Here is a 23667-nt window from a genome sequence, read left to right on the forward strand (position 1 = left end):
ACACGTGATTGGCCAAAATAGAAACCAAATTTAAGAATATGGCCAAAACTGCGGCAGAGCGTCTATTTTGGCCAGTGCCACTTTTAATACAAAAATCAAGTATTGACTTTATTTTTGCATTTTTCCTTCAAAATATAGATTGAAACCTTTTATTTGACGCATTGGTTGTTTTCATAGGATTATTGGTTATTTTTTTAAAAATGATTTCCCTTAGACTGGCCAAAACCGGTGCCCGCACCCTATGGGGGAGATATCCGGAGTCCAAAAATAGTTACCAGAATATCCAAGATGACGGCTCCAAATTCAAGATGGCGTATGTTTAATGGAGTTTTTGGATCTAAACCATGCTATATGGGTATATTTTGCATATGAAGATAGCTGGACTCCAAAAATGGGGACCAGAATATCGAAGATGGTGGCTCCAAATTCAAGATGTTGGTTGTTTAATGGAGTTTTAGGCTCTATAACCATACAATATGGGTGTATTTGGTATATAAAGCCCCGTAATGCGGCAATTTTTGTCCAAAATTCAAGATGGCTCCTCAAAATTCAAGATGACGGCTGTTTAATAGGTTTTAGGCTCTAAAACTATGCAATATGGGGTATATTTGAGGTGGCGAAGATGTCTGGAGTCTTAAAATGGCGACCATAATATCCAAGATGGCGGTCTAAAATCCAAAATTCAATATGGAGGCTGTATGATGAAGTTTTAGGCCCTAAATCCATGCAATATGAGTATAATATACAAATATTATTTGATATAGGAAAATGTCTGCGCTCCAAAAATAATGACCAAAATATCCAAGATGGCGGTCTAAAATCCAAGATAACAGCTTAAAATTGAAGATGGCGGCTGTTTAATGGAGTGTAAGGCTCTAAAATGATTCAATATACTTGGGTATACTTGGTATAGGGACGATGTCTGGACTCTAAAAATGACGACCAAATATCCAAGATGGCGGCTCCAAATTCAAAATGTTGGCTGTTTAATAATCTTAGGATTTAAAACCATGCAATATGGGGTATATTTGAGGTGGAGCAGATGTCTGGAGTCCAAAAATAGCGACCTGAACATCCAAGATGGCGGTCTAAAATCCAAAATTCAATATGACGGCTGCTTGATGAAGTTTTAGGCTCTAAAACCATGCAATATGAGTATATTTGATATGGGGAAAATGTCTGCGCTTCAAAAATAATGACCAAAATATCCAAGATGGCGGTTTAAAATCCAAGATGACAGCTTCAAATTCAAGATGGTGGCTGTTTAATGGAGTGTAAGGCTCTAAAATCATGCAATATGGGTAATGAGTATATTTGGTATAGGTACGATGTCTGGACTCCAAAAATGACGACCAAAATATCCAAGATGGCGGCTCCAAATTCAAGATGGTAGCTGTTTAATGGTGTATTAGGCCTAACATCACCAAATATGAGTATATTTAGTAAAGGGAAGAAGTCGGGACTCCAAAAATAGCGACCAGAATATCCACAAATGACGACCAAAATATCCAAGATGGCGGCTCCAAATTCAAGATGGTAGCTGTATTAGGCCTAACATCACCATATATGAGTATATTTGGTAAAGGGAAGAAGTCGGGACTCCAAAAATAGCGACCAGAATATCCAAGCTGGCAGACTAAAATCCTCGATGGTGACTCCAAATTCAATATGGCGGGTATTTAATGGAGTTTTAGGCCCTAAAACCATGTAAAATGGGTATATTTGGTATGGGGTAAAAATCTGGAGTCCAAAAACGACGACCAAAACCTGCATAGTGTAGTCGTCAATATACCCATTTTGCAAAATGGGTACATTTGTTATGGAAGACCGGAGTCTAAAAATGGTTACCAGAATATCCAAGATGGCGGCTCATAATTCAAGATGGCGTATGTTTAATGTAGTTTTAGGCTCTAAAACCATGCAATATGAGTATATTTTGTATATGAAGATAGCTGCACTCCAAAAATGACGACCAGAATATCCAAGATGGCGGTCTAAAATTCAAGATGACGGTTCTTTAATGGAATTTTAGGACCTAAAACCATGCAATATGAAAATATTTATTATGGAGAATATGTGCGGAGTCCAGAAATGGCGTCCAGATTATCCAAGATGGCGATCTAAAATCTAAAGTGACGTCCCAAACTTCTAGATGGTGGCTGTTCATTGATGTTTTAGGCTAATAAATCATTCAATATGGGTATATCTGGTCTTCGGATGAAGTCTGAAGTTCAAAAATGGCGTTCAGAAATTCCAAGATGGCGGCCATAATCCAAAATGGCTGCTTAAGATTCAAGATTGCGGTTTTTTAAGAGTTTAAGGCTCAAACTTCAAAAGCCAGATAAACGATAAAATTTCTGGTGCCATGAAATGGATTTTTGTTAAACATTGGGTTTTCGAAGGTACGAGAAAGGCGCTATCACCGCTGGGTGGATTAATTAGGGTTTTTAAAGCGGGTTTCCCAGACTGTGTTTAAAACATATATTGTCGGGTATTCCCAAATACTGTTTATGACTTTGCATAACATACTGTTTTTCTTAGAAACGATGCGATAAATCTGAGATGCAAAACCACCCACGATTTGAACAAAGCATATGTTATGTTATATTACGCTGTAAATCTCCTACTACTTTAAACCATGGTTAGTCTGGAAAAAACGTTCCTTCGCAATATGTTTGTGCATATCCCCAACAAAGTAGGTGTTCGAGTCTCCGAGACATCTCTCCTCCAATGTTTACCTTAAAAATAATCCCACTCATTTCCGACCGCCTCGGTCGGTGCGGTGCAGCAGCATCTCGCAAAATACCTTACGGCAGTTTCGACTTTGGTGGTGCGCTGTCTGCAAATGGGACAACAGGTCCCCCACATCATCAAGCATCAGCCAAAGCCAAGCCAGCAGCCAGCAGCATATTGAGGTCGCTCGCTGGATTGCTTGCTGCATGCATGTGAACAAACAACACGCGCTGCGCACTGCGCTTGCTGCCAATGCCAAGCAAACCGCCACAAAAGTAAACAACGCATTTACTGACTGTGAATGTTGAGGCTGAGCTGGCATGGGCCAGCAGCGGAGCTCTTCGTCGTTAGGTTGCCTATTTTCATGATTTTCTTCTGTCCGTCCATGCCATCCAACCATATCCGAAGACGACGAAGACGACTGTCGGCGTCGATGATGGCGGTTTCAGGTTATTTTGATCTTCGAGTTCGAGTTGTATTCCTCCATTCACATTTTTGCCAACATCAATCTAGTGTGGTCTGCTGGTCAATGCGTAGAGGTATGTGGGATGCGGTACGATGCGACACGGATCACGTAGGCGTTGGTACGGGAATAACCAACCACCTCTCAGTAAGTCACCCAAGTAGCCCACATGATTTCGAGGCAAGGGGCCCGCATGAGACATTGCAGTAGCCAGTTGGTTGCTGCAACTCATATGCAACAGAAGTTGTGACAACATAAGTTCTATTGAAAAAGTAGTAATTTCTCGGAGAACTTTTTGGATACATTTCTGGTGATTCATGATTATTAAGGTGAATATATGACGAAGCCACACCTCGAATTTTCAAAAGCACAAATCTAAAGAATAAAATGTCGGTTTGTGCTGAAAAGTTGATCGATTGGTTACCCGCTGGTGATGACCAATCGATCAACTTTTCAGCTCAAACCGACATTCGGTTCTTCAGATCTGTGCTCTTGAAAATTCGAGCTGTGGCCTCGTTATATATTCACCTTAAAGAAATCATTGATCACTGTATAGTTTATTTAACAAAAAAAATACGGGGATTCACTTATTGTTTGAGGAATGTTGAACTTTTCAGAAATTTAATAGTATTTGATTAGAAGTTTCATCAATGAATCGGCTTAAAGTTTTAATACGAAGAAATCCAACAGATTTTGTATATCCAAGTTTTATTTTAAATAGTTACGTCATCATAGTGCACCTTGCGTAACATCTTAGGAAGCTAAAGATATTTTCTGAACAGCAAATCCATAATATGAGAACTTACAGGAATATGTACTTTTATGGATTGCATTAGGAACTGGCAGAAATTCTTCTAAAGTCATTCTAGAAGTTTACCACTAAAACCCAAGGTAATTCTTCAAAAACATCCTAAGAAAATCATATATTTCTTCCTATAGGAAGGCGCCTGGAAAGCTCTCCGTTGGCTCTGCTAGACATTTTTTTCAAAAATTTCTACATAAATTTCTAGAGTCATTTAAGTTTGTATGACTTACAATAAGGCATTGAAATTTATTGTTGCTTTTGCATTGTTTTCGATTATGTTGTACCCTGTTCTCGAATTGCTTCGCAATTAGTTACTGTACAGCCAACTTGTTGTCGGCCATTTTGAATATGGTCCACGATATTGTTTTTCACCAATAACATAATTTTCAACGTTTCCTGTGTCAACAATGTTGACATCAATAGTTAAGAGTTGAACCATACACATTGACATTAAATAGCAAATCGAATCGAACATTCTATGTTAATAACACATTTCTATTTTCTTCAATATCCTCATTTCTAAAAATAGGAGTTTTATTAAACAGTTTTACTTACCGCTTTAAGATCCTGCAGTGTTGTGTAGATTGAATATTTCAGTATGATGAGCACACCGTTTGGCAGAAAGAACGTAATGTCGGTGTGCTCCTCTGGGTTGGCCCAGTAGTCGTAGTTAAACATTCCCATCCCCATCTTGCTCCACTGTTTAGCACCGCGCGTAACGCTCTCCTGTAGCACCAACTCGATTATTTAAACAATAATTAACTTTTTTTATAATCTGTACAAATAACCTATTCACCATTACAATAATATCCACATAATTTCACAATCTTCACGTTTAAGGTGCAAAGCGGCGTACTCCTGCGCTGGCGGGAAGTTTTCCCTTAATGCACTCCCAATAGGATTGCAGTGCGCTCTTCCAGCGTACTACTGACTGACGAACGAACGGAACGGCGCTCGCTGGTTTGCTTTGCCGCTTTCTCCCGATATGAGCTACGAAACGGACGGCGATGAGTTGTTATTGTCGTCGTCGTAGCTGTTGTTCTTCCAGTTTCGCGATTGCCGTTTGCCGCGTATTATTTGCACATTCGTAACAAAAACAACCTGTTTACCTATTACCCTCTCTTCCTTCAGCCAGCCCCGGTTTGCACACAGCAAAATGCCACTTTGTTGTTTTTCGGAACTTTGAATAACGGTTTCCCCTGCTGCTAGCACTCTTCTGCTCTATGTGGGGCTCTAAGCACACGGCACACAAGTGTTTGGCCACTTTTCTATTTGCTTGTATTTGTCACTGTGAACTGTGTTCCGCTTATTGTTTTTTCAGCTGCTTTTTTCTTGCAAAAGATGCTCGGTACTTTTTGTGCACTGTAACCGATATCTATTGTTTCATCACACACTTTTGATTCCGGAGAGTTGTAGACCTGCGACCCTGGCGATCACATGGCTGGATGATAACTGTAAATATAACGGATAAAAGGATTTGCGATTAGTTGTTTGTTGCATAGTTATAAAAAAGGTATGTTTTTTATTTAACTTGGAAACGTGATTACAAGATGTGAACATTGATATGTTAACAGATGTTACGCCTCTAAGATGATTATCGAATTATGAATCACTTTTGTCAGCGAAGTAATATCACTAGTAGGTAGTTGAAACAACTTATGTGATACAGTTGGAACAACGTAATTAAAATGTAGTTGTAAGGCATAAACTATTATATGTTTATACGTTTATACACTACTACTTTAGGTTGAAAAAAGTTGATTTTTGGGTTCTGTATAACTTTTGTCAGGAAGATAAAATCACTTAATAATATCACATATTTGAGTTTGACCAAATTCTACCATATGTTTTACTCTCACATAAAGTATTTCATTCTGGGAAAGTGAATCTCAACCTAGAGTTTTGTGCCTGTGAAAGTGCTTAAACTAACTGAACTTCTATCTTCTGTTCCTTCTATGTTATACTAAAGACAATTCACTAAGCTTCCTTACATTTTTTTCCAAACTATTCACATTCAGGTATAATAATACTGACACGTTGGTCGATTTCACTACTCGTGATGATGATGAAAATCACCTAGGCGCAAATGAACGTTCACTACCGTCTCTAGAGCAAACAAACAACAACACTCTAGTCAGTGTGCGCGCGCGCGTGTACGACCGTCAACTAGGACTACTGTTCGTTCGCGTTCGATGCGCGGCAGCAACGACAGCAGCAGCAGCGCGCAAGCTACACATATAGCACGTTTGATGGACAGCTCAATACTGGCTACCGCTCGCGGTCGAACCGAGCTCATGAAACCTTTTGCGCGCGCGGGGGTCGTCGCGCTGTGTATTTACACTTGGATGACGACGACGACGGCGATGGCGACGGCGACGGCGAAATGAACACAGTGCCAGAGTGCCAGCCAACACTGACTGCGCGCTAAACTAAACATATTCGGTCATAGTCTCGTGGCGGTTTTACGTAGGAAGGTAGCGGTCTCTCTGCAATACTACATATTCCTCCCATCCCATATCGAATAGTATTTATTGTTCCCACTGTCCGCTGTGCGCGCGAGGGCTCCACCGATGACGATGATGATGACGGAGGTTGGTGATGATAGGAAGATATGTACCGTGAAGTGGGGCGAAAGTTGATGGCTTGCAGGAAAAATTTCGTGATATATTTGTGGAATCTTGGTTAGTATTCTACTCAACTTTCAGAAGACTTACTGCACATGATAGATTACACATCGTAGCTTTGTATAGTAAAAAGAAGTTATCATTACACCCGTAGACTGTAGGATCTAAACTCAAGAACAGTTTGGATGACCTAGGATATCCCGACTGATCTTATACTATCAATTGAAACTTCAAAAGACTTACTGGACATAATAGATTAGAAACCGTAGCTTTGTATAATGAAAGAAGCTATCGTTACACCCGTAGACTTTAGGATCTAAACTCAAGAACACTTTGGATGACGTAGGATATCCCGACAAATCTGATACTGTCTACTAAACTTTCGTGTTCATGGCGATGGCACAAATTTCCCAAATGGAGGAGAACGTGCCTCTGGAGCTGACCTACTGATACCTGATACCTGAACTTTCAGAAGACTTACTGGACATGACAGATTACAATTCGTAGCTTTGTATAATGAAAGAAGTTATCGTTACACCCGTTAACTTTAAGATCTAAACACAAGAACAGTTTGGATGACCTAGGATATCCCGACTGATATGACACTGTCTACTTAACTTTCGAAAGACTTATTGGGCATGATAGATTTCAAATCATAGCTATGTATAATGAAAGAAGTTATCGTTACACCCGCAGACTTTCAAAAGACTTATTGTACAATATATATTAGAAATCGTAACTTTGTATAATAAAAGAAATTACCGTTACACCCGTAGACTTTAGGATCTAAACTCAAGAACAGTTTGGATGACTTAGGATATCCCGACTGATTTGATACTGTCTATTGAACTTTCATAAAACTTACTGGACATGATATATTACAAATCGTAGCTTTGTATAATGAAAGAAGTTATCGTTACACCCGTAGACTTTAGGATCTAAACTCAAGAACAGTTTGGATTACCTAGGATATCCCGACTAATCTAAAAGATTCTATTGAACTTTCCGAAGGCTTACTGGACATGATAGAGAACAAATCGTAGCTTTGTGTAATGAAAGAAGTTACCGTTACATCCGTAGACTTTAGAATCTAAACTTACTTATAGTTTTGATGACCTAGGATATCCAGAAAAAATATTTTGCATCATTTTCAACCTTTTGAGAACCAAAACTACAGAAATATGTAGAAAAAAACCTATAGTAACGCTTGGAAAATGTCGGCTTCAAAAAGCTAAATAAACATTTAAAACAATATCAAAGTAATAAAAGTGTCGTTTGGTAGTTTAGGAAAAATAAGATACGTAAACAACTTATGTAGGATAATTCGCCAGTTGTTGAACAGCCAGCTTGCTGTAGGCGTTTCAGGGGGCTGTCATGGAAAGGATGGCGTTTCAGGCCATTCCAGATTTGCTGGGCTTTATTGGGTTATCAGCAGGCTTTCAATTGAGTTTCAGGGCAGTTTCATGTGACCTTCAAGCTGATTTAAGGAGGTTTTTGGAGTTTAAGAGTCTGCCAAGGGAGTTATGGGGAGGTGTCAGCGTGCTTTTAAGACGTTTCAACCGGTTTCAGAGAGGGTTGGAAGAGGCTTCCGGTGATTTCAGGAAGCTTTCAAGGGTGTTTCAGAGGAGTGTCAGGGAGGTTTCCGGTTTGCTATTTTAAGTGGTCTGAAGGCTTGAAGTCGACGACCATAGCCCCACATATTCCACCCGAACTCACTCCGGAAGGTACGTGGTCTGCCTTCCATGGTCCGAAGATCCACAAATCACCAAATCGAAAGCCTCGAAAGACGCCTAGATAGGATTCCGCTTTAACTCCTTCGGGACGACTTTTTTCACCAACCTCGCCGCTGTAGAACACGTCAGCGAGATGCAAAAGACCCAACCGTTCTGAAAGGGTTAAAACAAACATACCATGATGTAATCGACGAATATTTCCTGGGATCGAATCCCACTCCCGACAAACTCACAAAATGTGAGTTCTTCCTTCGGAAGGGAAGTAAAACGTGGGTCCCGAGATGAACTAGCCTAGGGCTAAAAATCTCGTTAATATAGATAGAAAAAAAAGAATATTTCCAGCTTAAATCCATGCGCGTAATGTTCGACGCCTCTGGCAAGACATCCTCTGAACAATATTCTGAACATCCTCTGAACAATATTCTGAACAATGTCGGCTCAATTGTGCAGTAGCCATCGACTTCCGATTTCATGTAGTCGCCTTTGTCGTGGACATGGAGAAGATGTATCGGCAACGGCAACTACTCCATTACTCTGCTGGTCATGCAAACCCGAGCAGGAGAAAATAGCTGAAGAATACCAAACTCAGGTATGGAAAACCTAATACCTACAACCTGAATGAGGTATTAAGAAGCCCTGCATAAGAGGTAAAATACCTAAAACAATAACTGGTGTGTATTCTGTGCATAACGCGTGAATAATGACATCAGGTATGGCAAAACCTAAATAATAATCGACGATTTTTCCATACAAATAGCGATTTTTCCAAAATTAAATAATACCTCAAGATGTCCTCAACACCAAAACAATAGCTCGTTGAGGTATTTCATCAACACCTACAAAATACCAAAATAAGTTATTTTCAATACTTGGATAACCGACCAATACATTGTCTCGGTATGATACCTGACTTTAGTATTCTACAGTTATGTGTCAGTTATTCGTTCCTGCTCGGGAACCCTGATCGCATCGTTCCAGGATGAAGGAGAGAAGTGTTTAGAAGCCTCCTATCCGGAGCAGCAAACGTACTTAACTTACCGGTCAGACAAAGGTCTGAGAGACAAAGGTCTGAGAGACCTCTGATGTACATAAGAGTCGTCTCCATTCTACTCTGTCCATGGCTGTGCGTCTCCGGGTCCGCAAATCGTCCTCCACTTGATCGACCCACCTAGCTCGCCGCGCACCATGTCTTTTTGTACCAGTCGGATGACTCTCAAGAACCGTTTTAGTCGGGTTGCTATCCGACATCCTGATGGCGTGACCCGCCCACATTAGACTCCCGATTTTCGCGGTTAGGACGATGGTTGGTTCTCTCAGCAGCTGATGCAGCTCGTGGTTCATTCGCCTTCTCCAAGTTCCGTCTTCCATTTGCATTCCGCCGTACATGGTATGCAACACCTTACGTTCGAAAACTGTAAGGGCGCGTTGGTCCTCTGCACATAGGGTCCCTGTTTTGTGCCCATAGAGGACTACCGGACTAATCAGCTTCTTGTAGATAGTTAACTTCGTATGACGGTGAACTTTATTTGTTTGTAGAGTTCTGGGGAGTCCAGCTAGATTTTCTGCCACAATGCGTCTCTGAATTTCTCTGCTGGTGTCGTTATCGGCGGCCACCCGTGAGCCCAAGTACACGAATTCTTCAACCGGTTCGATTTCATCACCTACGATAGAAATTCGGGGTGGCGGGCGCGATGATTCTTTCCTGGAACATGTACTTTGTCTTCGACATTAATGACTAATCCGATTCGCCTGGTCGCCTTTAGTCGGATGTACGTTTCCGCCATTGTCTCAAATTTACGAGCTATAATATCAATATCATCAGCGATACCAAGTAGCTGAACGGACTTCGCAAAAATCGTTCGTGTTTATTTACGCTCTGCTTATTACTTCTTCTAAGGCGATGTTAAACAGTAAGCACGAAAGACCATCACCTTGCTGTAAGGCGATGTTAAACAGTAAGCACGAAAGACCATCACCTTGCCGTAACCAGTGTTGCGAAATGAGCGAGTACTCACACAACTAGTCAAACTCACGAGTGAGTATGAGCAGTACACCTTAAACTCACCGTGAGTATTACTCACATTTGAGTAAGCGCTGTACAACTCACACTCACTCGTGAGTATTGACGTGCAGATACTCACTCACGAGTATGCTTTACTCATATTCATACGGTAATCTAAAATTTATCTAAAGGCTTGGAATCCTATCAAACATTAAAATGGTATGTTTTATTGGGGCGAATGTATTGAATCAGTAGACAAGGTTGCTTGTCAATAATTCTATTGTTTTTGTTTTTTTTTTTTATTCTAGTGAATTGTATCTTACTGGTAGTTCTAAGCGCTCCGTTAAGGGCGGTCCTGATGAGGTCCCCTTTGAGCCCAACAGCTCAACGTGAGGGCTTTTGTTTGAACGCAAACCTCTTGTAGACAAAGATCAATCCCCTGAAATGGCTGTCATCCACATATAACTGACGTGAAGCCAAAAATTTGGTGCAGGACGTGGTGCTGATTTGAATGGGCGGTTGCATTAAGCTGAAAACTGTGATTTTTTTTTCTGTTAGTGCAAGCGTGACATTCACATATAATTGAGTTCAGCGTTGTTTTAAATGGACGAAATGTATTTGCATGCTTGTGCGTCTTGTAAATTTAATAAAGAACACTAAACGCATTGAACAAATGTGTAAACGATCGTTTCTCAAATGCACGACAATTCGTACGACAAAGTTCGGTTCCGCACGTAGCAGATTGAAAGGCAGGCTGAAATTTCGTAAACGAGCCCGTTCGAGCCGGCTTCAAGAACTAACGCTTTCTTCAGGGGGTTGGCAGAGATAGCAATTAAGAAAAGTAATTTTACGGAATCGTGTGGTGTGCTCGATTGGTAGCCGATTTGACCTTGGATTTGACAGTTCGATAGCAGCAGACCTGCTGCAAAGGCGCATATAGTGCTGAATTAATGCCATTTTAGCTGCTTATTGGTTGCCTGGGTGTGATTACTGGCCATGTTACTGGTAGTAATTTGCTCGGCAGTTTTTTTTTTTCTTTTTAGGTCCGAGGCTCATATAACTAGGATGGTCCAACTTTATATGAAAAAAAGAACTAAGACTTGAAAAAGCTCATGGGATTCCTTCAGAATTTGTTCCTTTTTTTTATTCTTCAATCACTTTACCTAATTTACAGCTCTTTTGTCCACCAGGGCACTGCGTGAGCGATTCCAATAAGGCAATCCATGAAGACTTTTCGCGATGGGGGTGACAGCCAAAACTGTAAACACAGTGTGAGTACAACTTAACAAAGTTTCGTCAAGTGTCGTCGGTGCTTAACAAATTCCTTTGTGCTCAACTGTCACCCCGATCATCGATTGTCAAAAATACATGGTAAACAAAAAAAATCAGCTGATCGTATCTGTCTCATGGATTGCCTTATTGGAAGCTGTACTTACACTTTGTACAGGTCCTAAATGTATTCTATTATAATTCTACTAGATCGAACTGGATTCCGTTGCGCTGCTTTCACTTTCTACACTATCATGGTAGAATGATGAGCACGAGGATGTTGATGTGTGGCTCTTGTTCCTTTTCCAGACCGATTGGGGGTCCATTATGAGTTGCCGTTAGCCGATATCCAGGTGTCCGGGTCCGTTGGAGCATATGCTCTGAAGAAGGTCAGGTGCCAGCTGCTCTCGGGGGGAAGAGCGACTGACGAAATATTGCAAGTGCCGGGCTGGGATCGAACCCATGACCATCCACTTATGAAGTGAACGTGTAGCCACTACGCTACGGGCCCTGGCAATTTGTTCCTTTTGTCACCCATAAGTTCCAATAAAGTTGTGTTTCAATTCTATCAAGTCTACGCACTTTTTTATGAAACATCCAGCAATTTGTGTTGTTGGGGACAAAGTTGTACCGGATTCTAATCTAATCTAATTTAATCTAATCTCACACTAACGCAGCCATTACTTGAATGCATCCTGGAAAATTAAGACTTTTCGCAGCATGTACCGCAGAGAAGATTTCAAGGGATAAAACGATTTCAACATAATCAATATTTGAAAACATTTTACACCTTGAAATCGAGGGGAAAGATGGAAGCGTGGACCTCCCGTACCAAACGCTTCCAGATAACGTTATAGATATTTGAACATGTACGCATATATCAATATGATGATGTGTACGGTGATTTGCTAAAAAAATGATTAATGCGCCGGCTATAATGATAAGTTTTCCTGAAAAGAGAATAAAGGATTAATTAATAAATACTGGATAAGATATAAGTGATACGCTCGTTACAGTTACTATTTTTTAAAAATGGTGTTATAATACAGTAAAATTACCTGAATCCCCCAGAAACAAAAGTTTTATTAGCAGTTAAAAACAAAACATAAAATAAAACGAGAGCATAACAAAAAATACATCAAATTATAATCTGCAATGATACCACTTAAGGCAGGAAAATAGCAAGATTAAAATTTGATGCAGTGTGGTAGATCTTACACCGTAACGCACCGTTCTAAGGTGATCTACCCACGTTACGGGAAGGACAAAGTTGTACCGGATTCTAGCAAAAAATTGCTTGAAAATCAACTATTCGTTTTGCTGGTTTTTGCTTTGCTGGATGCGTTTAGTGTGTAAGTTTCGTGTTCGAAAGTTGAGTACTCAAGTAAATTTACTATTTTTTGTAAATTTTAACTTACAAACTGATCAAGTGTTTAGTATGAGGAAAAACGTTACTTTTCCTTACGGAATAATAGAACGGACTATTTTTCTGCGCAGAAAAAAACTACAGCTCTTTTAGATTTACAAGGGAGGCGTTACCAGTGTAAAACTTTTTTTCCTTACTTGCCTACTCAAGTAATTTTGAAGCGAAACCACTATTTGTCCATTATATTCCCTATATTTTTGCACAGTAATAGAAACTAGCCACATGGGAAAAAACGGTCAAATGTATGCAGAAAAGAAAAGTTTTAAATGTTTGGACCTAGGAGATGCTGTAATTGACCCTACCATTTTAAATTTGAAGGTAGGTAAATATATGCCAAACATCTTAATTGAATACCGTAAAGTGACCCGACGTATGCGATAAAAGTTATACCATTGACAAAGTGTGGTGAAATATAGAGATTTCCTAATTGATGATATTACTTTGCATGCGTAGGTAAACAATAGGAGTTTTTAGCCTATGGTGCCAAAGCTCTCGAGCAGATCCACCTTTCCTCGAAAACTGTGCCTTGTATATAAATAATCGCCATTGCAGTACAGAACAAACGAAAACATCATTTCAAACCAACAAAAATAACTTACTCACTAAACTCACCGTGAGTAAAATGAGTAACTCACGCGTGAGTAATGACGTCATACTCTCGCGTGAGTATTACTCACAAGTGAGTAATACTCACACGAGAGTATGACGTCATTACTCACGCGTGAGTATACTCATACGCGAGTAACTCACAGCGTGAGCATTACTCGCAAATGAGTAAGTTTCGCAACACTGGCCGTAACCCTCTGCGAGATTCGAAAGGACTCGAGAGTGTTCCTGATACTCGAACTTTGCACATCACTCGATTCATCGTCGCTTTCATCAATCGTATCAGTTTATCCGGAAATCCGTATTCGTGTATAATCTGCCATAGCTGGTCTCGATCGCTTGTATTTATCATACGCCGATTTGAAATCGATGAACAAGTGCTGTGTGGGCACGTTGTATTCGCGGCATTTCTGTAACACCTGGCGGATGGCGAACATCTGGTTCGTTGTAGCGTAGCGCGTTCACCCAAGAATCCAGCCCCACGAACTCTCATGCAATCGGTGATAGGCGGCGGCATAAAATTTGAGAGAGAACCTTGTAGGCAGCGCTCAGTAGTGTGATCTCGCGATAGTTCCCGCAATCCAACTTGTCGCCCTTTTTGTAGATGGGACACACGATACCATCCATCCAGTTCACCGGTAATACGGCCTCCTCCCAAATCTTGGTAAGGGGCCGGTTCATAAACCACGTAGACTTTTTGGGGGGAGGGAGGGTCTGGCAAAAGTCTACGCTCCATACAAATTTCAAATTTTTTGTATGAACAAAAGTCTACGTGGGGGAGGGGGAGGTCTGAGATGGTCAAATTTTGGTCTACGTGGTTTATGAACAGTCCCTAATGACTCAGTGTAGTGCTCTCACCAGTGCTTCTCCACCGTATTTAGAAACTCGCTTGGTAGTTAATCTGCTCTGTAGCAAATGTAGAGGAAGCTATTGAGAAACGTTGTCAAATCATAAACATGCTCGCATCAGCTAGTTTCTCGGAATACCACCCGATATCAAACCACTACACGATCTACAAGATGACCTGTTTCAATATTACTATGATTTGTTTGGTTTGGGACAGCAAAATGGCATGCTTCGGTTCAATATCGAGATACCGCTTCCAGAACCGATTCTTACCTAACGCAAAATCTTCTCGTACATCGCCGGGATCTTCGATTCGTGTTTTAGCTAACGCTTACTTAGTTAGAACTTTCGTCGGTCAGGTTATAGATACAGCCAAGATGTTTATGCAACTACTCTGCAAGATGAAGACCTAGGATAACCATCCCTACAAGTGGAACAGGACGTTTCCGCCCAAGATTCAAGAAGAATGGAAGAGGTACTTAGTCACGCCTAACCTACAGATACATCCAAGCAATCAAAAAGGTTCATAAAACCTAGTGCAGAAAAAGCCAGGTCCATACTGAATCTAAACAAAAGAGATCTCAGGGTAATTACTGGTCTGATGACTGGCCACTGCCTGAGTAAATATCATCGAAGTAAGATTGGAAAAATCCAATCCTCCGAGTGTCGTTTCTGTCAAACGGAAAACTGCAACTGCGGAGTGCTGTACCATCACAGATTAGCGATATTTGGTAAAGGGTTTCTATAGCCCTTGGAAATTTGGAGAAGTAATTCCAACAGGGTAATAAACTTTATAAAACAAGTTGTGCCTAGTTGGGATCAGGTGTTACATCAACCATTGTCCATCACAGCTCAATTGTGCCAGGATACTTGACCAAATTAAATATGGGTCATACCACAATATTCCTAAATAATGGACGCAGTGGTTAAAAGGCTCTACAGATGAGGAAAAAAAAACTACAGAATGCCGAATCTCGGTTTACGAATGCTATGATTTGCACAGCCTAGTAGTCAGCTAAATTTTTTGATGAGATCTCAGCTTATAAATGCCGAGAATCAGTACAGCACGCTCTGTTGCCAAGCTACTTACCATCTTGTTAGCTGAGTCTCGGTCAAAATTCAGAAACTGAGATTTAAACAGCTGAGCTTGGGAAATAAAACTAAGCATGTAAGTTTCAAATTCCTACGGATTTTCTTTACCGGTGTACCCAGAATCCAGCTCTAAATGTTTTCCGACGCGTCAGAGCTGCCCTACGGCACATGCTGCTATGTACATTCTGTGGGCGATAGCCGTTTCAAAGTGCACCTTTGACCTCCAAACCGAACGTTGCTTCACTCGCCACTAAGTATTGTATCGCTGATCTCGAACTCAGCGCTGTCGTCTTGCCCACCAGACTGCACCAAAAAGTAGAGGAATTATTGAGAAATACTGCTGAAGTCTTCTTCTGAACAGATTCTACTACCGTTCTACAGCGGCTTAAATCCACTCCGAATTGATGGAAAACGTTGGTAGTGAATAGTGTGTCAACGATTTAGGCGAACGCCGAAGGATGTTCCAGTTCCAGGATGTACGCCGATGAACTATCTCGTGGGTTGATGCCTACCGAACTACTAAGGGGCTGTCCATAAACCACGTGGTCATTTTTTTGGGACTTCTCAAACCCCCACCCCCTCCCACCCGCGTGGTCATTAGTCCATACAAAATTTTTTATTCGTCCATACAAAATGATCATTAGCCGAACCCCCCCCCCCCCCCCCCTTCATGACCACGTGGTTTATGGACAGCCCCTAAGCCAATCTTGAATGTAGACCTTCGACTAAGACCTACATAGCCATATTTGTATGCTACTCTACTAGGGCAGTGCACAATGAACTGTAATCCGATGTGTCAACGGCAGCATTTCTAATCGCCTTCCGTCGCTTCGTCGCTCGACGCGGTCGTATCCAGGAGCTCCACTTTGACAACAGAACCGCATTTAAGGATGTTGCGAATGTCTTGCACCGGATCTACCACATGTTGAAGCTCAACGACTGTGTCCGTGAAACAGGTGTGCTCAGATAAGGAAATACGATTGAAGTTCATCACGCCACGTGCCTCGCATTTCAGAGTATTGGGAGGCTTCAATGAAATCCTGCAGGCACCATCTTCTGCGAGAAATCGTCCAAACGTCCCTAAGCTGTGTAGTCATGTCCAGTCCACCCAGCTGGTACAAATCGAAATGTGTCACGTCTCTAACTCCAATCCCAATCGAATCTATCGACCTCGAAGCACTCACTACAGGGCACGTTCTCGTTGACTCCAACTTGCAAGTAGTCCTAACAACAGCTAACAAACAACGATTCCCAGGTATACGCGACAATCGTCACGGGATCATTGGCAGCGCACCATCAAGAAGTTACACTGTCTGAAGAAGATGGTATCCGTAATACCGCGCTCAGCTGCAAACCTTTCTTACCTAGTTGGCTACAAGGTAACTTTACTCCAACGCAGGGCGTATAGTAAAGCATCATCTTCGTCGGTCTTGGACGATGTTTCTCCAGTTTCCCCAAACGTGTATGGATGGCAGATCTTCTTCAATTGCGTGCGGCCAACGCGTTCGCGGCCGCCCACGAAGTTGTCGTGCTCTATCTGGTTCCCTGCTGAATATTGTTTTCGCTATTCTTCCTTCCGACATTCACACTATGTGTCCAGCCCACTGAAGTCTGCCGTATTTGATACGTTTCACAATATTCGAAATCTTTGTACACTTGGGTCAACTCGTGATTCATGCGTCTGTGCACACACTCCATTTTCTTGTTTCTCACCAAGAATTGTTCGCAGCACATTGCTCTCAAAAACTCTGAAACACCTCCTTGATCGTTCACGCCTCGTGACCGTAGAGGGCAACTGGAAGAATCAGTGTCTTATATAGAGCCAATTTCGTTTTGGTTTGCAAGTTACGGGACCTAAGCTAGATGCGCAATTCGTAAAAGGTCATGTAGCTGCAATACGCCTTTTCGCTTAATGGGAAACGTCATTGTCACATGTCACAACATAAACAAATTCCTCAACAACTTCAAACACATTCCCATCAATTATTACCACAGCTCTAGGCCTTCCTCTAACCAAAGAATAAAAATAGAAAGAATGCCCTCTCTTGTCTTTTTCTATGTAAACATCAAGCGACAAGACAAGTGGCGCTCTCTAAGCGTTTCAAGGTGGAAGTTCTATGTAACAGTGTTCGTGATTTGTCATGAGAGAAGGTGGTGTGCGTATGTTTTGGTATCCGCATACAATCAGTAACGCACACTACCGCATGAAGCTTGAACTTTCATCCGCAGATAGCGCTGCGGTAGTGTCCCCCCGAGCATCAGCGGAGTGGGCTTTCTTGATATTCTTATTCTTTGCTCTAACTCTACCCGCTATCATGTACTTCGTCTTGGTAGAGTTAATCGTCAAGCTTATCCTCGCTGTCTCTGTCTTCAGAGGAACATAAGCTTCCTCCACTGCCCTACGATCGATACCGATGAGATCAATACCGTCCGCAAAACTGAGGAGGGTGTGCGACTGTGTGATGATAGTGCCATTCTTCTGCACGCCAGCCAGACCTCCTAATCGTTTCTTCGAATGCAATGTTGAACAGCAACCCTGCTTCAATCCATCTGAAGTTAAAACGGGGTAGATACATCGTCTGCGATCCGAATACTTGATTTTGATCCATCCAGCGTTGAGCGTATCAGCCTAATTAGTTTCACCGGAAAACCATGTTCTGACATTGTCTGCCAAATTGATTGGATGTGTTAATCACCGTTAACTGATATTTATTTGTTTTATTGATGTTTCTCGGTGAGCCAATGAAAACTATTGGTTTAACGTTGTGACGTTTCGGCTTACTGTTTTACTTCAGCCATCCTCAGACAATTTCGATCACCGCAGCAACTTTCACCTTCTTTACTGCTGGGCGATCACGTACTTTGAAAAAAAGAACATTGTCTGCCAAAGCTCATTTTGTTTCACTGAATCGTATGCTGCTTTAAATTCAATGAACAGACGGTGAGTCTGCAAGTTATATTCGCGAAATTTATCTAGGATCACCCATTCGTCGTTGATCGCCCCTCACGAAAACCAGCCTGGTATTCGCCGACGAAGGACTCCTCAAGAGGTCTCAGCCTGTTGGACACTCAGCTGCAAACACAAGCCAATAAAGATTGCAAGTCTCCTGTAAATCTGATGGAGGTCTATCAACTTCACCTCATTGCCCGGTACCGGTATTAGGATGCGAGCGAACGGAACGGGTTTTCTTGTTGTTTACACATCCATCCATCCATCCGCCGCCAATCGACGCGATGATGCTTTGGACTTACCCACCGACGACCGACCGCGCGCGCGGGCCGTTCCAGAGAGCGTGACGCGACGCGGAGTTTGCTCCCGCGAATCAAGCACTATAAATAAGTTTGTTATTTTTTTTTGCTGTCTTCTAAGCTGGAACTAGCTCCAGCTTGTTTAAGCTTTCGCTAGAGATTGGAAGGCAGTTTGAAATGAACGACGACGACGACGACGACGACGCGACGTGCCCCTCCACCACCGAGAACCGACCGAGGTTCTGACGATTCGTTGACATTGAGAGACAGGTGGAAGGGTGTGCGGTGTGGATGTAGGGAAAGGGAAAAGGTACCGGCACGTGCCAAATCGGTTTAGCCTCAATTAAGCATTAATGATCAATGGCGCGGGATAAGCAATTTCAAGGTGGAAGCTGTGGTTCCTGATGGGATGGGATTTTTTCTAGTCAATTAGGTGTACGACAGTATCTTTACAGCTTACTTTGTATGCCAGCCATATAGTTTTATTTAGTGTCATCCCTAGCTAGTTTCTTATTGTATTAAGGTTGCTACTAGATTGAAAACACTGATAAAGGGAAGAATTATGCAGGATTCAAATACCACAATACCAGATTGAGCAAAGGATCAAGGATCTCTAATGGTTGAAATGTGATCGACATTCTAGGCTTTAGCTTGAGCTTGATTGGCATAGATCGTGGAGTTCACTGCGTATCCTGCGCAAGTTCATGCAGAAGTCGGAGTATCAAAAAAAAAATGCTGCTGCGACAAAGGTTCACGTTGGTGCACAGATGCCGTTTGATAGGCATATCATAATAGACTTTTTGTTGAAATTGCGTTGCGTTGCGTGGAGTAATTCGTAGATTGCATACTGAAAGTTGTTAAAACTTTAATATTCCTATTCTAATTGCTTATGGAATGCTATTTGAGAAGGAATAGCTATCCAATTAGAGGTTGAAGTAAAAAGACATGAGAACTTCCATTGCCGGCCACGCCCATCTTCTCCGTTACGAGGATAGGAAAGGATGTGATGATATAACACCTACTTTATGAAAGGCCATCGACTCACCGGCGCCCCCATAGGTGTCAAGGAGTTGGATATTTGGAATGGGTTGATTTGGGGTTCAGTATAAGCGAGTGATACGACAAGATTTTGAGAGTGTATTTGAAGAGTATATGCAGAATCTGCATAGCAGATGTGTTCATGAGAGTGCAAGTGTTTTAGCACAGACAAACAGACGTATCACTTGGAACAAATTGCGATAAAAATCATCGTCACGAAAACATAATCGCCCAATACTAACCATGCTGTGTTACGCAAACCTCTCAGTAGGTGGCAGTAGTGAGCAAACGTCAAACAGGAGCAAAAACGATGCGAGCGCCGTGATCGAGCGATTTGCGAACTACAAAATAATTGAACTAACCTTTAAAAAGGGTAACGATGAGGAGTGAGTAGAGTGAGACGTCTGTTTGTCTGTGGTTTTAGTATATTTAAACACCAACGTTGGGAGTGACGTAGCTTAAAAGGTTTTGTCACTCCTTGGGTCATCTTGCTTCAGGGATGGGGCGCAGGCATTTACACTGTGTCCTGGCTAACAAGCCTAGGCTTAAGCGCCATTGCTCGCTCATAATAGACTTTTTGTTGAAATTACTGTAAAACTGATGCAATGTCTACTGTATGCGTCGCAAATCAAGGAAAATGTCTGCTAGGGTTAGCCTAAACAATCATACAAGTAAATTACATACAAGTAAAGTACGCTAACTAATATTGTAAATCTAGTGCTTTGTATAACGTAGTTATGATAATCTTACGTCATATTTCAGAGAAAGTGGAAATTGAACAAAACGAAAACACATATCCTTTCCAACAATGTCGCAAACATTGCGACACACAATCGATACTAAGAAATGATATCATTCACAAATATATTGCCCAACTTGTGCAAGTACGTACAGGCGGCAAACCGTACACTTGCGTCAAACGTTCTTATTTTTCCCGTCGATTATCAGCTAGCGATGTTAAACTGCAAATATTGGCGCCCGACAACGTTCGTCCAGTCAGATCGTCAGAATGGTAGTACCTACATACAGGAGAGCTTCAAAACAGCCGTTGGTTGAGCGTAATGAGAATACTCTGACGCAATCCATACGGCGGTGTGTCGGGAGTATATTGCACACGTTTTATGAATGAACTTTTGTTGATTTGTAGATTGCCAACATCCGTTCGGGGCGGCCGACGGTTGTGTCGTGGGTCGTCGTTTTGTGATGAATCGACGAAAAATGTGCCTTTCGTATCAGAAAAATTACCGAACAAGTACATAAACTGCCGTAAAAAGGAAAATACGCTTATCACCCGATAATCAACAGTGCCAGGCTGGTAATTCGAGTCTGGCGCCGTTTGTTGATAATCTTCGAAAGGAAAAAACACATTTTGATTTCTGCAACGCCTTTTCTAAGAAATCGATACTGGGCACATGCATAGCCTCCTATCGGGCGCGTTCCACGATTTGGAATTCAAGGCCAACTGGTACTAAAATTCAATAAACCAATTGTTTGCTTCGACGATTATGACATATCCTGATTAGTAATGTTAGGCATTCCAAGATAATATTGAATTGAAATTGTGCATTTTGTAAAGTTCTGAGTCAGCCAGACGATCAAGAATTTCATCGTTGCTTTTCAACATAAACAACTAAAAACTCATTTGCTGATTGATTATATGCGTCAGCGTCAGCTAGGAGTGAGCGATTGTAGACAAAATTTTGTAGGTATAATCACTGAATCAAAATTCAACCATCGCGCCACAATAATGGCAATGTCACAACCTGCACTTGTTGCGACAATCAGCCTAATGCGACATAGGTTTGTCCCAGCTGGAAAAGAATAGGATAAAGATCGTTTTCCACAAGTTAAGAGATTTTTAAGCCTTGCATTGTGATTTTCGAGAGGTAACTTCGAGTGGGTAAACACTGCAACGCTGCTGAAGATCCATCATCGAAAAGTTGCGCTTTTGGGTTAGTAGTTATTGATTATTCACGAGTGCTTTTGTTTTGTCACTAACAAAAATTTTCGAGATCTTGTCATTGTCTGTTACCGGTTGGGATAAAAAGTAGGTAATTGCCGTGCGTTCTTTGTTGCTTGTTTGGTATCTCTTTTGTCCGACAATTTGTCTTCTCTGGGCATAATACACATAGTCAACAAACTTTTGTGACAATATAACACAATTAGTGAACTACTAGATTTGTAGTAATGAGCTGAATTTGTGTATGGTGAGACGGTAAATTCTCCGTTTCTGAAATGGAATGGTGCATAAACGTGGGTATAATGATTCCTTGCCTAATTTGATGCTGTTTGAGCAAAATTTTGGGCAACTGTGTTGATGTTTTCTCCATTTCTTGCAACATAAACAACATAGTTATCCAAAGTTTGCTCAAACAGCATCAAATTAGGCAAGGAATCGTAATACCCACGGTTTTTGCATCATTTCATTGCAGAAACGGAGAATTGACCTCCTCACCATTCTAAAATTCTGCTCATTACTACAAATCTAGTACTACACCGAACGTGCTCCATATAACACAATCAGTGAACTACTAGATTTGTAGTAATGAGCTGAATTTTTGTATGGTGAGAAGGTAAAAATTCCGTTTCTGCAATGAAATGGTGTAAAAAGCGTGGGTATTATGATTGCTTGCCTAGTTATTAATAGTGTGATAGCTTTGTTGTTTCTCAATTTCTTGCAACTTAAACAACACAGTTACTCAAAGTTTTGCCCAAACAGCATCAAATTAAGCAAGAAATCATAATACCCACGTTTTATGCATCAAATTCAGCTTATTACTATACTACGAATCTAGTACTGCACCGAATGTGTCCTTATAGGAGACAATCGGTGTAGTACTAGATTTGTAGTAACAGGCATTTTGCGGATACAGGCTTTATTATTACTATCATCTTAAAATTAGGAAATTTCCTGCGTTGTTGGCTCAAAGTTTGATTAATATCTTAAAAAAATGTTGCAACTTTAAGTAATGTGTTTATATAGAAATGTTGGTTACAATTTCGGCTAAACCATTATAAAACTGTATTTTAAATGTGACCTAAACTTTTGAAATCGAACGCAACTTGAAGGAGGTACGGACCTGAAAAAATACCATGTTTTAAGGGGGTACAACACCAAACATTCGATCGCGAGAGTCTATATATGACAGTGGCGTAGCCACGGAGGGGAGGAGGGTTTGGTTTAAGGTTAACTTCCCAACCTCCCCCCCACCCAGAGCCAAAACTTTTTGAACAAATTTTCAGTATAAAAAGCTTTCTGGGGAAAAAAAAATTCGGCTGCGCCACAACTGAATAGAATGATATGCCCTCAACATTCATTTACTAATTACTATTTCGTTATCTCTTAGCATTCTCTAAGAAATGCATTTGTGGCGATTACTTAACCCGTTAACGCCCAAGGTTTCTCACAATTTGAATCTTTTAATAAATTTGTTATCAAAGGCCAAGTTTCAATAAAATAAGCATGATTTGACGAAAACAAACGGAAGTCTATGGTGTAGTTCCAAAAAAATTCTTCATTGTAGGTCCTCAATATCTGATAATTTTCTCGAGTTCTATTTTAGCACAACTTCTACGCTATCGTTATATTCTGATCCGTACAGATATAATACAGCTCTAAACAAGTGAGAGAGATGATAACCACTCAAAAAGAATATAAAAGGTACTTATAAATTGGGGCAGAAATAAAACCCGATAAACGCCTAAAAGTATGCAATGCATAGTCTTGTAACTTCATGTAGTTTCGACTGCAGTGTTCAACATTTCTCAATTTTATTTTTTT

The 23667-nt window shown here is 41.1% G+C and overlaps 1 protein-coding gene across 1 annotated transcript in view; it reads right to left on the minus strand.

Annotated features, from left to right (window-relative positions):
• LOC109397596 (phosphatidylinositol 4,5-bisphosphate 3-kinase catalytic subunit beta isoform) overlaps positions 1-23667 on the minus strand; it is a gene marked incomplete in the record, with an annotated part of 92738 nt that overhangs the window by 33330 nt on the left and 35741 nt on the right. Inside the window, 1 exon segment of the mRNA XM_062845315.1 lies at positions 4557-5453. Coding sequence (XP_062701299.1) covers positions 4557-4691 — 135 coding nt within the window.

Source organism: Aedes albopictus, chromosome 1 (genome assembly GCF_035046485.1).
Source record: "Aedes albopictus strain Foshan chromosome 1, AalbF5, whole genome shotgun sequence".
Lineage (NCBI taxonomy): Eukaryota > Metazoa > Arthropoda > Insecta > Diptera > Culicidae > Aedes > Aedes albopictus.